We start from the raw sequence: 15,770 nt of genomic DNA, 5'->3' as shown, positions 1-15,770 counted from the left end.
TCAATCTATATGAAAAAACATATACATCTAAATCTTATTAGATTCGTTTAATATATATTTTCAAACATAAATTTTTATATTAGACGGTTTCACCATGAGACATACTTTATACTAAAGTTAAATAGTCCAATAATAAAAACTTTTAAGCTATGGGACTTCATGTTTTAAGGTCGTCTCACTATAAGATGGTCTCGTAAAACTTTTAAATATCAAGTTTTTAAATATCAAGTTTTTTGAATTTTTAAATATTAAGTTTTTAAATATCAAGTTTTTAGAATTTTTAAAAATAAGCAATTGATATTATTTAATTTTAAATTTTAAATTGAAATCTACACGAAAAATAAATAGGAAGAAAAAATATACATAGAGGGTAGTTATTTAATATTTTTAAGTATGTAAATAATAAAAACACTGAATGATGGCAAATAAAAAAGATACAATAAGATGATGGTAAATAACTATTAACCAAAGTTATTTGCGGTTTAATCTGATAAAAATATTGACTATGAAAAAAATAAGTACTTATAAAAAAAATCTTTAGCTTATATAGCAATTTTAGCTTATTTTAATATAAATAAATGGTTGGGTTGTCAAACCACCTAATTGTTAGTGTTTGATGAATTAGTTGGTTGAAAAATAAGCTGCAGCGAATTTAAAATAAACTGGTCAAATTAGTTTGTCAAATCAGTCACTATAATCATTAATCAACTATTACCTATCAATTATCAGTTATTTGCCAAATAATTTCTTTAATTTTTCCAAATTGGTTGGACCGTGCCATATAAAAGAATAAGAATTGAAAAAAATCTTTATTGTTTTTGTGCATTAGTCCACTTATGTCAGGGATATAGTTAAGTTGATAGATCGATACTTTTGCAATTGGGTTTGCAATTGGGTTGTTGCAATCATTGGTTGAATGTGTCATATTTTATGATAGTAATATTTTTAATTAAAAAGTGAATAGTAAAAAAAACTTATTGCGAATGAAATTTTTTAAAAATTTTTTTAACCATAAAAAATAAAAGTAAAAAACTCAATTAAAGATTTATTAGAAAATTATTTGCTAAACAAACTTTTAAAGTAAAGCACGTACATATAGTTACATGTTTAATGCTTTTGATTCAAATAATTTTACTGACTGAACAGATTTTTATGAATCAAAATAGATTGTAATTATTTTTAATATATTTTTTTTAAAATTAATAATTAACATTAACTTTTACCGATAAAAACTGATTTATATTGATTAAATTTATTTTACTTTTTAAAACTAATTTATAATTATTCAATTTGAAATTAATTCAATATATCAGATACTGAATGTTTGGTTTTTTAATTTTATTTGAATGTCATGAAAATGCCTTTTTTATTCTTTTTTGTATTTTCAATTATATTCTTAATGAATAAAGATTTGTAGTTGATGAACATGAATACTTGGTATTTTATAACCGTTAGGAAAAGTGAGTTAAACTTGGAAAAGTAGGTGTGTCATTTGAATTGGCACGAGTATCATTGCCAAGGATTTGGATTTTTCAAAATGTGTTTTAAACCTCTTCGAATCCCAACATAAGGAAATGTTCTTTAGTCAACTTTTCAAAACTACTTTAATTAGAAACTAAAATTATGTACTTTTTTTAGAGGAATCACTATCAATTAGAGTAAATTAAGGTCCACCAAGGTAATGAAGCTTTAGAGAAACAACAAATCTTATGTGTGACAAATATAATTATTTACAAGTTCAATTCATAATTTTAAAGTTGGATAATTTAGACTTTAAAATAAGCATTTTAAGTCTTTGATTTGACAAATTTTAAATTGTTAGAATAGACATTTTAAGTCTTACAATGAATATCTTACAGTTGGAGTAAGTAAGTCAAATATAAAATTAAAGGTTGGAGTAAATGTGTTAAGAATTAGAATACGGGTGTTTTAAGGATTGAATTTGATAGTTAGAAAATTAAATTAAGTATATAAAGAAGGAAAGTTGAGTCTTAAAGTAAGAGTAAGAGTTTTAAGTGTTAGATTTGTTTTTTTAAGTTATAAAATTGATGGTTTAAGGCTTTAATTAGACAAGTATAAAATTTTTTTTGGTCGCACACATGAAGTGGCCGCATACAAGTTTTTATGTTGAAGAAAAGGATTCATATATATTTTTTCATTAGCTAAAGTCGAGTCTCATCTTGCAATCAAGTGAGCCAACGAGTTGCCATTTCTGATTGATTTTATCCTTAATCTTTATACCAAAAACCTTGATGTAATTTTAAAGGGACAAAAAAGTAATTGTTAAATGAAACGTAGTATGTTTGGCATTCCAATGATTTGTTTTTCCAATAAATGTTTTTGTAAAATTTGATTGTGGTTGTAATGCAAAAATAAATAGATAAAAGAAAATTGTGAAAAATATGAAAAAAAATTAATTTGTACATAAAAATAGAGATTATAAGTTATACACGAAAATATATGAAACAAGACAAACAATTAATTGTAGCGAATTGAATAAGACAAACAATTACTTTTATACTCTTTTCATTTCCTTTAATTATAAGACATTTTTATTTTTTGTTGTGGTTTTATGTTCTACCCTCTGAACTCATGATTCACAAACTTGTTCTTCTCTTCGTTTCCTATTCTTCCTCACATCATATGCCATGGTCGAGACGCGTTCTATGAGTTAAATAGATCAACTAATACAAATTATTAGCATATAATTTTTTTTAATTTATTTCACTAGAAGACGATCTCTCGCTTTGCCTTATCAAGCCAAAACTTATGTTTAGATTAATTTTTGAATTTGACATCATTTCTATTGTTTCATTTTTTTTTTAATTTCAACACTTAATTTAGATATAAATAAAAGCAAAAGTATTTTAGAGAAAATAAAATATTTTCTGCATCTATTGAGAAAATTATTTCATAAATTGAATATACATCATATTATCCAGGTACCAATTTAGTACCAGCAAAAATTTTCTACTATACAAAACTGAGACTCAAATGGAGCGTTACTACTAATAAAACGAGAACCCAAAAGTCAATTTTTCTAGACGTCCGACTGCTTTGTTGGCTGAATGAAGAATCATCTTCTTAATCTGGCCAATGTAGAAAGAAAACGAGTTTCGTTAGGCTTTGATTACGGCAAGAGCTAATACAAATACCATTTTATAAATGGAATAAGGAAAACTTTCTTACCTCGAGTTTGTCTTCTCGAGCCCTATGGAATTTTGGTAGTTTTCGGAACTCCTCTGTGAGTTGGAGACACTGTCCAAGGTTTTCTGGCGATACAAAATCTACTGCTACTTTTGTGCAAGACTGCGGAATTAGCATATGATTACTTAGTTGTGTTAATTGTAAGACACAATTACGAGTTTTTCAAGCACAGAAAAGGTCTGATATGCTTGAGGTCATGAGGTGTATTACCTTGAGGTTTCGGACCTGATGGGGACAACCAGCAGGTATGAATACTGCCTCTCCGAGCCTCTGTTCAAACGTCCAAGCTTCAACCCCTAGAAAGTTATAGATGAACAATTAGCCCTTTTTTTTACAATTTATCATGTAAAATAGATAACATGAAATGAAATTCATCTGGCATACTGACCATATTCCGCTTTCAGTTTTCGTTTATGCTCTAAGGTCAAGTAGAATGATTGATCGTGTATGGGATGGATGACCTGACAATCGAAGAAAATTGAAACGTTATTTCCAGAACCTCTTCATTGATGCAAGTAAATATCAGCACGTAAAATGGGTGTTGCACCGGGTGACGTTCAAGTTTTATGATTGCCATGACCAGAAAGAAACACAATGCTCAAGATCAAAGAAAATTACAAGGATTGATCGTTAATTACCTGTTCCACAGGAGAGCAATAAGCGTCTCTGAACTCCTTGTAGTGCTTCCTCAAGTAATCTTCTAGGAATGGTACATCTTCCCTCCTAAAAATGTCCCATAGAGCAGCGCCGTTTTCTGTTGAAACACACGAGTCAAGATTGAACTCTTCATCAACCACTCGGGAGGATTGTAGCTCTCTTCGATCTTGAGCTTTGTGTTTCTTTTTTATCGTGTCAATTGCTGCTAATTGATCGTCATCTAAAGAAACATCAGCCGTGTGCATTAAGATGTTTACCTGCGTCAATGGAAAATGATTTTGGAAATCAAGAAACAAGTTGAAGACCAAATTATATTACCACCTAACCCAACTCCCAAGAGTTCAAATTGTCCACATTACTTCAGGTCTGTTTGTTTATCATTTCATTAGTTGATTAATACTTCTTAAACTACTCATTCATACACAGAGGCAAATTCTATTTATATGATATGATTTGAAATTGCGGATGACCTTTAAGGGTTAACAACCTCTTTGTCATCACTAACAAGGGTAAGGTTCAGTACATCCGACCCCAAACCCACATTAGGAGGAAGCCTCTTGGTGGCATTGGGGTAATAAAATGTTGAGGATACGTCAACTTTGTTTAAGAAAGCAATATTTGACAACACGAAAGGAAGACATACTGCATCAGACATGTCACAGTGAAGCTTAGTCACAGAATCTCCTCGTCCAAGCTCTTGTGCAATTCCATAAGCTATGTAAGTCTTTGGCCCCAGATCAGGTTTAAGGATGTTTGAAGGCAATTGAGTAGCGAGGTTAAGAATACCGCTTCTAGGATCTGTGTACTCGTGAAATGGCAATGCACTAATAAATTCATCACAATGCCGGGGTAAAAGATTTTCAAACTTGTCGGATGGAGGCCAATCTTTAAGCTTCAACATCTCGGGCCACAAATTTTCATATTTTCTACCTTCCATGTATCCCTTGAAAAAATCTCTAGTACTAATTTCTACCTGCAATCATTGAAATCAGCAAGTCAGAACTCAGAACTTCAGCAAGATTAGGAATATGGTCATGCATTAAAGATTACCTCACAGTTAGATAAACAATCCATCGCTCGAATAATAGAATCCGTTTTTTCACAAAGTGCTCGTGACATCACCTTCGGCTCCCAGCTTAAACCAAGTGTTTGGTTCAAGGTATCTCGAACAATCACAGGTTCACCATTGGCCCAATGTTTCCTGAACTGAATTATTCCATCCGAAGCAAGTATTTCTTTGGAAGATGGACAATACAAATGATCATTTGAATTTCTAGGAGATCGTGCTTCACACCGTCTTGAAAGAGTTTGCTTAGTACTCTTGTCTTTTACAAGCAATTCTGCCCTAGCTTGCAAGCTTTGAGTCCAATATATAGGAAGAATTCTCCTCAATTCCAGAACTCCATCGCCACAACCTCCGCGATCTTTTGATGGACAGGGAATACTACCATTATCATTAGCGATCCATAAACTTGGTGCACTGACAGATTCAGTAGAACGGGGCGAACAACTTGGTATAGGATCTTCACCATGCATGTAATCAAAATCCCTTGAAGTATATTGATGTGGAACTATTTCAGGACCCCCTAAGAGCTTCCCTTGACGAATCTCTTGACAACAACTCAAGCACAACTCATAACAACACTTCGGACAACTTCTATGAAGATCAAATATCGAAGTTGCACATTGATTACTGCAAAGGCAGCAACGGAATTTAGATCTAGAATTCGACGAATGACTTTACAAAATGAAGAAGGGAAAATTGTATCAATATAATTGAAAAATGAATGTACCAGTAAACACGCTCATCGTCAGTGCACGATGTCTCTTGTATGCGATCTTCGCTCACGATAACACCTACACATAAAAGAAAGCATTGTAGTTGCCGTTTGGGAACAATGGAAGTTAAATAAAGACCAACAAGTACCAATAAATTGTATAAAATGCACACCTAATATGTTAGATTCGAGCTCTAATTCTCGAAACTGCTCAACATTTATCTGTCTTATGAATGGCAACAATGATTCAACCAGATAAGTGAGTTGTTCTTCCTCATCTCGTGGGAGGACTTGTCCCGTTGGTATCTGATATCAAAATGGCAAAAGTTAGACTAATCGACAATTAGATTAAGAACACACAACCAAAGATACTGACCTTGACTATATCTGCTGAATGCAGACACTGATAACAATTACAAATGTTTCGACAGAACGGGCAGGCTTGTGCTATATCCTCCTCAGATAATTCAGGATACCTATATAATCAACAAAAGTTTAAAAAGAACACAACATTCCATTACCCCCATTAATGGATTACAAAACCTTACTCTTGCTGATTAGGAATGAAATACAAAAATGCAATCAGACTCAAATTGCATACCACTGGTTAACACATCTTAAACAATATTGCATGTAACACTTGAGGCATGGAATAACAGCACGTCTATCACTTTTCCTGCACTGATGACAATTGAACTGCTTTTTTTGTTTTCTCTGTCACCAAATTAAAGCATATTATCAGTTCAATTCAAAATACACTCATACAGGGCTTAACTTGAGATTGTAATGACACGAATCCTTACCATTAATTTGTTGGTCGAGATTTCCGCCCATTTATCATCACAATCAGTGCTCGATGAAGAATTGGTTGAGGTTTGAGAGGAAGAAATCAGTTGAAAGGAAGGAGATGGTTCACTCGTACGATCAACCACATTTACACAATTATTAGGCTCAAAATGCTTAGTTTTGCCCACAATGATAGTTTTCATAGCCACTGATCTGTTGCTTTTCTTCTTTTTTGCCAGATTACTCTTTGGTTTACTCCTTTTAACCTTCGAGATCTCATAATCCATGTCGTCTGTCTCGTCATCTATTTCACAATTACCTTCCTCTGAACTATCAGACCAAGAATCTTCAACCAAATTAGAAACACGACGATGCTTTAGGGCACAATCTTCTTTATCATGAATTTCTTTATTTTGTTCGACTTCTGGTTGTAAAAATTCTCCTAGCTTCCGTTTCATGGAGAAATCAAATGAATTTATAACCCCCTTTTGCATATTCAGGTGACGATTATTCGCAACTAAACCCGCCATTTTCTCTGAAAAAGTCACGAATTGTTAATTCAGTAAACTAATCAAATCACATAAAACCAAAAATGACTAATTTCCAAGGAAACAATTTATCCCCATCCCCAATTCTTCATACCGATTACCGGAATAAGAATGCAGTTACTGTCAACAAAATACAAGATTCATACGACCAATTCAAAAAAATATTAAGCAATATAAAATCTAACCTAATTCATTTCATAACAGATTAAACCCTAAATTTGAATGAGTTCAGTTAGGATTACAACATTGTAATCGAAAAAACACGGATAAATAAACAGAATAAATTGAAAATGATTTACAGTCAATAAAACCCACCAACAAAAAAAAAGATCAAATCAAGCCCTCAATATTGAATCATCATCAGATAACTCGATAAAATCAAGCGCAATTAAAATTTAGTGAATGAAACAAAAAAAAAAAAGGATTGCAGAGAAAACTTACAGAATTTTAATGTAAGAGAGAAAAAGGTAGGTAAAGATTAAGCGAAAACTGAAAAGTGTATTTTTATGAAATGCAATAAAATATAAAAAGATCCATTAAAAAACGGGATTATTATGATAAAAAATTATAAGCCTTTTATTTAGGGTAATAATTACTATTTAGTACTATAAAGTAAAAAAATTTATAGTATAATTATATATTGGGAATAATTCAACTGAATTAACTGATTTACTTTTTTAATTGTATAAATAAATGAATTATTTTATAGTTTTAAATTTATATTCTTTAATATTGTTATTATACTCCTACATTATTAAGATTCAAGAATTCAATTTTTTTCTCGTCTAATTTTTTCATTTCCTTCTAACTTATAGTCCAAAACTTTTTTTAAAAAAAAATTATACTTCTACATTGTTTCAGTGATAATAAATGATAAAGTTAAGATTCTTTTTTAATTCTTCTTTTTATGATGATATAGAAAAATAAATCTTTTTGATTTTATAAGATACTATTGGATGTGTTTCTATGATGTAGGTAGTGGGTGCATTAAAGATATGGTCATATATACTTTTATTTTTTAGTTGCACCCCTGGATAATTTGATACTATTTATATGTGAATTTTATTAATTTTTAGTATCTATAATTTTTCGATGGGTATAATTAGAAATATTAACAATTAAATTAGTGCATTGAAACGTGTGAAACTATCCTTAGGTACAAGTTAATTACAATAAAATAGAAAAAGTAAAAAATACAACGACTTGATAGATTATAAATCAAATAACATCACATAAATATATAATTATATACATCTAACAAATAATAGAAGTATTTTACATAACATGTCATTTAAAAAATAAAGCAATTAAGAAGGTTCTAAAGAAAACTATATATAGAATTAAATATTAAAATAGTCCAAAGACATTGACTAGACTTAAAACACAAAAGCACACAGGAAAGTCTCGCGCCGTTGGTTCCGCTTGACACTGTTTTACTTAGTTTCTAGTTTTACTAAATTTTTTTTGCACTAATTTAGATAATTAGTTACTAGTCAAAAGTCCCGTTAAAATTATTATTATTAAATTTTTAAAAATAGATTTAATTAATTTTTTTAAAAAAAATAAACGTTATTTTTTTTTCTGTTACAAATTGTTGTATTGTGAGAGACGGGCTCTCCGAGAGACACATTAGTTTTATGGGTTAAGTAGCATAATTAATACAAATTAACCAGAAAATTACAATGCGGGCTTCTTGTTTTGTAGTCATCTCTTTGAAAAACGGTCTCTCACAAAACATACTATTAGGATAAGTTATTCCACATCGACAAATTAAACATGAAGTGTACACTTTATAAGTTATTGGAATTCTTCTTCCCATTGCTACGTGGTTTTGAGATGTTATATATCTCCTCAGCTTATGAAGTGTGTGCACTTAGTGCCTTCCCGTTAATATGTTGGCATTCACAATAAATTCAACTTGATTTAACACTAACTATTTTTTTTTACATTTTTTTTATTTTTTCGGCGCATTTTAAAGCAAATTTTAAATTTCATGGATCATTAAAAATTATTAAAGCAATATATTAAAAAACTATAACAAATCTAACAAAATTCGAGTATATTCTTTTTAACATATATTTCAAATTTCAAAAACCTAATTTAAGATTTATCTCCTCTAAAATGCAAAAGAAAAGGGACAAAATCTGTTATCTTCAATTAATTAAAACAAATTTTGCTGATCATCCCAATTAATTCTACTAAAATTATACAAAGGAAATATATCCTAAATGTGAATAAATTTTATAATAAAAAATAAGATGATTTTTTTTAACAGATTAAAGATTAATTTATTATTGATAATTTCCAATAACTATTTATAGGAAAATGATTATAAAATCACCAAGAAAAAAAAAAGCAAGATCAAATCAAGCCCTCAATTGAATTATCATCAGATAAATCGATTAATTTCAAGCGTAATTAATATTTAGCGAAAGAAAAAAGAGGATGGAGAGAAAACTTACAGAATTTTAATGCATGAGAGAAATGGTAGCTAAAGAATAAGTGAACCCAAAAACGTGAGAGACCTTAAAATAACAAAGCCAAAGCAAAAAAATTTAAAATAAAAATGCTTCAAAATTAAAATTTTTTTTAGTAAAATACTCCTATTCAATTTTGACCTTTATCAGTTTTTTTACATTAAAGTGATTAATTTCAATTTAAAGTAAACCTTAATTAAAATATTTAAATAAAAATTTTTTATTTTAACTTAAAAGTGATTAATTTCTACTAACAAATTTATAACCTTAAATAGATCAATTATTTTATTGTGATCAATTTTACTAACAAGTTTATAACCTTTAATGATTAATTTATAAATCTTTAATTTTGCGTTAAAGCAATTAATTCTATATAGAGTGATCAATAAAATGGTCAATTTTAAATTTTAAATGAAATCAATAAAATATTTAATTTTGATGTAAAAGAGATTAATTTTGACATTAAAGTAATTTAATTTCTACTTACAAGTTTATAACCTTGAATGGTTTTAATATTTTACAGTCTTCAATTTCAACATTAAAGTAATCAATTCAAGTCTTAAAATGATAGTTATATATAAAGTGATCAATCAAATGATCAATTATAACTTTTAAAAGAAATTAATTTTGACCTTCAAGTGATCAAATATGACCTTAAATTGATCGATTATTGATCGCGTATTATAAAAAATTATAATTTGATCAATTGGGCCATTGATTTTATGGTAAGTCGGTCTCTCACAAGACATGCTCTAAGTGAAAAGTGTTTCTTTATGAGGTATAAAAATCCAAATATTAAGCCGATAATTTCACGTGTAACCTTGAAATTTTGGCTTTTTCACGCGGTAGACAATTTTTTTTAATCCACGTGGTGATCTTGACCTTTCAATTTTTCTATATGGTTTACAACAGCGAAATTTTTTTGTAATCTTTACGCTTTTTGCTCAGCGTAATCAATTAGATTTATTTTTCTATATCATTATAAAATAAATGAATTATTTTATAATCTTATAATTCAAAAAATAAAGTAAAACTATACTTTTAAGGCTGTTTTAGTGCGTGATAGTAAATGATGAAGTCGAATGTTTTTTTAATTCTCTTTTTTTATGATGATATAGAAAAATAAATCTTTTTTGATTTTATAAGATTTTATTGGATATGTTAAATAATGTGGTTACAATATAATATGGTCTGATGGTTATATTTTTCTATTGGATTAATGCGTGTATTTTAGTCTAATTATTTAGAATTTTAAAATGATTATTTAAAAAAATAGACTAACTATATAAGTCCATTTTATAATGATTAAATCTCATACAAAATGAGATGAATAATAAAAGAGGGAAATCAATCAAGAAGGTTAGAAAGAAAACTTGTAAAATGGATTAAAAATTGAACACAAATTCTTAAATGAGACGGTATCACTGTGAGACCAACTCTATTGGACTGATCCTTTAGTGCGTTAAAGCAATCACTTATAGTTTTAAAATGATTCATTATAGAAATAAGCTAATTATACATATCCGTCTTATGGTAAGAAGTTTCATACAAGACCAACTAAAAACTAAAATAGTCCAAGGATAATGACTACTTGACTAGACTTAAAACACAACACAAATTGTTGTGAGAGATCGTCTCTCCGAGAGAAGCATTAGTTATATCGGCTGAATAGCCTAATTAATACAAATTAAAAAGAAAATAATGTGGGCTTCTTATTTTGAGATCGTCTCTTTAAGAGATAGTCTCTTATAAGAATAACTGAAAACACAAAGTCACGCTTGAAAGTCTCGCGTTGGTTCCGCTTGACACTTGTTTAGTTTAGTTTTTAGTTTTACTAGTTTGCACATGTTTTGTTAGTACTTCAAAAATTCATGTTAAAAGTATCTATCAAATCGGATTCGTTTTGAGTCGGATAGTTTAAAATTTGTATTTTCCATGAGTATAAATATTATAATTGAACTTTTAAAAAGATATAAATATTTTTGTTTTTTATAAAATATAGGGAAAATTGTCAAAAAATACCTAATAAATTTTTTTTTCCAAAAAATATCTTATAAATTTTTTTTTGCCAAAATACCTAACAAAATTTTTTCTTTTCCAAAGGGTACCAAGTGACGTTTTCCTTCAGTTGACCGTTAAATATAACGGTTGACTGGTCAAAATCGAAAATTCTTTTTCCTCGTTTTCAATTTCTTTTCCAATTTAACTTCAATTTTAAGTAAAAAGCAAAGGAAGAAGACAATGAGAAAATTAAATTGAAAAAGAATTTGAAGATGAGCAAGAAGAATTTTTAATTAAATTTTTTTTTTCAAAAAGTATCTAATAAAAAAAGTTTTGTCAAAAAATACCTTACAAAATTTTTTCTTTTCCAAAGAGTATCAATTAACATTTTTTTCAATTGGCCGTCAAATATAACGGTTGACTAATCAAAATCGAAAATTCTTCTTCATCATCTTCAATTTCTCTTCCAATTTAATTTCCTCACTATCTTCTTCCTCTACTTTTTATTCAAAATCAAACTTAAATTGGGAAAAAAATTGAAGATGAAGAAAAAGAATTTTCAATTTTGACCAGTCAACCGTTATATTTAACGGTCAACTAAAGAAAACCGTCACTTGGTACCCTTTGAAAAAGAAAAATTTTTATAGGTATTTTTGGCAAAACTTTTTTTATTTGGTACTTTTTAGAAAAAAAAATAAATTTATTAAGTACTTTTTGACAATTTTCCTAATTTAAAATTGTGTTTTTTTATATTTTAAACATAGCTGCCAAACAAACACAGACACTCAAAAGAGTTTTGACCCTTTTATAAAATACATAATTCATCATCGTCTCTAGTGTATTTTGCTTATAGAATATATAATTAAGTCTTAAAAAGAAAAAGAAGACAACAAATCATCCCATAAAAGATAAAAGAGTCTCTCGGCTACCTGAACAAACTCCAGTTGAGAATTTGTTACTGGCAACAAAACAAGGCGTAATTAATCTCTGAAACCAAGTTAAAAGTCACGTTGGAAGATTTAGATGTTAGTGAAAAGAAATTCATGAATTCAGGTGTATCTTCCCAGAAGTACTTATTCAACTAGTAGGAATAATCCAACTACAAAATGGCAAACGTCGAAACGCGACCAAGTGATCGACAAGAAAAAGCGCAACCATTCTACCAAATGAGCAAAACTGCAAAAGTACGATTCACTAAAAAATTCAAATTTCGATACAAAGTCTCAACCTTAGAAATACGTAAATTTAAAGTCGCTAGCCAGTAATAACCGTTCAAATAAAATCTGACATATGGTAAGAAATGGCTTATGAGGATGATCAAAATCATCGGTAACGGCGCAAGGAGACAGTCTGGTTCCTCTTCCAGGTTGCACGGCGAGAGGGCCTTGCTTTGTGGTTGCGGTGACCCTTTCCACGAAGACCTCTGAACTTCTTTCCAGCAGATGTGAGACCACGAAGCTCTCTGTGTTTATGTACTGGATTGCAGATCCAGTTGACCCTTGGGTCATTACGGATGGCATTGTGAGCTGCGTCGACAAGGATTACCTCAAAATATTTGTATGTAGAATCCTGCGGTGGAAACAAAAACATTTTTTTATCAGCGGGTAGGCTGGAAGGAGAAGGCCTAGCACCTGCAGGAAGTGATACTTGCTCACCGTGACACAAGTCTCAATTCTCAACAGGAGTAACATTATCAACGCTTTCATCAATACAAAGAACTCGAAAGCTCACTGACAAGTTAAATTTTGCACCATCCAACAGAAATTTGAAATTGAACTACCCAAACCTGATCCCACAGCTAGAAATTACATGAGAATGCATCTAACCAGAGAACCCAATGCAATCATTACCCATCCAAGTCTAAGTGAAAAATTAAAAGCCCAGTAACATCTAGTAAAACGAAACATGTACGTAAAATTAAATGTGTCCTGTACTTCAATTAAATTACCCAACCCAACCCAGCCCAACTGACCCATCAGCTAAATCTATCAAACATTGTCACGAGACCTACTCTATGATTTACAGAATAACTACTCCATAAAACTAAACATGTCCGTAAATTTAAACATGTCCTGTAATTCAATTAAATTACCCTTTGGCTTAGAGCCATCACAAAGATGCAAAGAGCAAATTCAAGGGGAAAAAGGGAGTAGTTATTGCACTTCAAATCATGATTGAAACAAGGTAAACAAGAAATCCAAAAAGATCATAACTGCATCCTAAAGTCAGCCAAAAATTGGCATACACAATTTGCTAGTAAATTTAATAAAACAATAACAGCTATAATCGCAGTAAAATCCCAGAAAAAGATTGAGTTAGAGCAAACCTCATTGATCCAGTATGAATTTAAAACTCTGAGGCCACCCAACTTGCGCCCAGCACGCTCTTCAGCAACTGACCTCTTGCTACGCTGGAATTTCAGCTGAGTAACACCCTGGTTTGTAGGCTTACCATAGACAATACCCTTTGGAACTGGCCTTTTACGTCCACCTCTCCTGACACGGACACGGTAAATGACAAAGCCCTAAAATTGGAAAACATAAGTGTTACGACAACAAATAATCTTTCAGGCAACTTTGAAACATACACATAATCAGCAAAAAAAGGAATGGATCCAATTATTGACCATGAAGCTTCAATGAGAATTCTTTCCCATTATGCTACAATTGCCGGAGAGCAAAGTAACAAAACATGACAATAAACCATCTTTAACAATTACCCTAATCTGCACCTTAGTATAAAATATATAAATTAAAGGAGATAACCCAATAAACTGTTCATGATCACCAGCACAAGTAATCCCCAATTACATACATTAATGATATATATCAAGGAGCCACCACTGATAAACAACACACCTACTATTATAATTAGGGGCCACAAATATAGCTTAAAACGGGCTTTTACAAACTTCAAGCTGAAATCTTAAAATTTGACATATTGATCCAATATACAATGCATTGAGGGAAATTTCGTCAAAAACCAATTAAACTCCATTACAGAGAAGAAACATACACTAAATCAAATAGAAGTGCGGGCAAACCCAAGTGTTTTCTTGGATACCATCATACGCACTCACAAAACATATTAATAACAGAGTTTACTCTAAACTATGATAATGTCTACAAAATGCAGCTGAGAACAAACAAATTTCTCTAAAGCAATCTGGTAAAAACAAACAGATCACTAAAATTTCAAGTTAACAAAAGGCATCCATTTATTGAAAGCCAAACCCAAGAAGATTGCAAGTTGCAACAATGCAGCTGAGAACAAATTTATATTGGAATTCACTTCAATTTTCCTGATTGAATAATAAATCCAACATTACATACATTTTAATTTATTAATAAATTAATCCACACAATACATTAGTACAAGTGTACAACCAATAACAAACCATCATTCTAAAAAATAATCAATTACCGAAAAAACAAATGAAAAAAATAACATAACCATATCTATTTCATCCAAAAATATGACCCAAAAAAAATCTCATTTCAACCAATACAACATTTACAAAATGAAAAGGTACACGGAATTTATTCAGTAACCCATAAAAAAGGCCAAGAGAATTATGAACATATTTTCCTCTCAAAAACGATAAAGAAATATATTCATTTCAAACTAAACTTATGTGTAAAAACTGAATAAAACAACAGTAATTAATTTAGATGAATGTAACAATTCATCAAACGAATGGGAAAACAAATAATCAATATTCCCATTTCAAAGATACCTGTTTGGCCTTGTAACCAAGGCGGCGAGCTTTATCGGGGCGAGTAGGATGAGTAACACGAACAATGGAAGGAAGTTGACGATATTCCCAGCACCTAACTCTTTGGGTGAACCTTAGCACATCTGATTGTTTCCTCCTCCATAACTCTTGCATATAAGCATATGCCCCTATTGAAAATAACAAACACAAATCAGAATGAATCAAGATATTGATGATTATAAGAAAAAGATTAGATTAACAGGAACTGTAATGGAGGACGAGAGAGAGAGCGCACCCATGATTTCAGAGTTGAAGAACTGAAGGAAAGTAGGGTTTTTTCGGAGTAGAAGATTGAAATGGGGGAACTAGGGTTTCTATTTGATGATTGGATTGCAGAAGTATATATTAACATGGGCCGGACTCGGTTAAATAAAAACAAAGAGGCCCGAGTTAAGAGTTTTGGTTCGACATTTCTATTGTTAACTCGATCTTGTCTTAATTAGAGAGCAAGTGCGACATTTCTATTGTTAAGTCGATCTTGTCTTAATTAGAGAGCAAGTGCTATATTTTGGGCAACATAAAAACTTGTGAGAGATATTTA

The 15,770-nt window shown here is 30.3% G+C and overlaps 2 protein-coding genes across 3 annotated transcripts; both read right to left on the bottom strand.

Moving 5' to 3' along the window:
• Positions 1-2,865: 2,865 nt before the first annotated feature.
• On the bottom strand, positions 2,866-9,512 carry LOC130824231 (lysine-specific demethylase JMJ26). Of its 2 annotated transcripts, none has more exons than XM_057689150.1 (13): positions 9,439-9,512; positions 6,446-6,963; positions 6,244-6,356; positions 6,019-6,118; positions 5,816-5,948; positions 5,658-5,721; positions 4,915-5,557; positions 4,508-4,837; positions 3,846-4,121; positions 3,596-3,668; positions 3,418-3,503; positions 3,190-3,309; positions 2,866-3,089 (listed from the first exon to the last, which is right to left on the bottom strand). In XM_057689150.1, the coding sequence occupies exons 2-13, from the start codon at positions 6,956-6,958 to the stop codon at positions 3,009-3,011; spliced, it is 2,532 nt and encodes an 843-aa protein (XP_057545133.1). In that variant the 5' UTR covers positions 6,959-6,963; positions 9,439-9,512; the 3' UTR covers positions 2,866-3,008. The 2 variants fall into 2 exon arrangements, with proteins under 2 accessions (XP_057545133.1, XP_057545132.1); XM_057689149.1 differs by lacking the exon at positions 9,439-9,512 and adding an exon at positions 7,418-7,508.
• A 3,109-nt stretch (positions 9,513-12,621) lies between these two features.
• On the bottom strand, positions 12,622-15,625 carry LOC130824235 (60S ribosomal protein L15-2-like). The gene is made up of 4 exons (XM_057689154.1): positions 15,465-15,625; positions 15,191-15,357; positions 13,781-13,978; positions 12,622-13,023 (listed from the first exon to the last, which is right to left on the bottom strand). Exons 1-4 carry the CDS (start codon positions 15,466-15,468, stop codon positions 12,778-12,780), a joined length of 615 nt encoding a protein of 204 aa, XP_057545137.1. The 5' UTR covers positions 15,469-15,625; the 3' UTR covers positions 12,622-12,777.
• Between the last annotated feature and the right edge of the window lie 145 nt (positions 15,626-15,770).

This window comes from Amaranthus tricolor, chromosome 9 (genome assembly GCF_026212465.1).
Source record: "Amaranthus tricolor cultivar Red isolate AtriRed21 chromosome 9, ASM2621246v1, whole genome shotgun sequence".
In the NCBI taxonomy this organism is placed as follows: Eukaryota; Viridiplantae; Streptophyta; class Magnoliopsida; order Caryophyllales; family Amaranthaceae; genus Amaranthus; species Amaranthus tricolor.
This window is presented reverse-complemented; position numbering and strand designations above follow the sequence as displayed.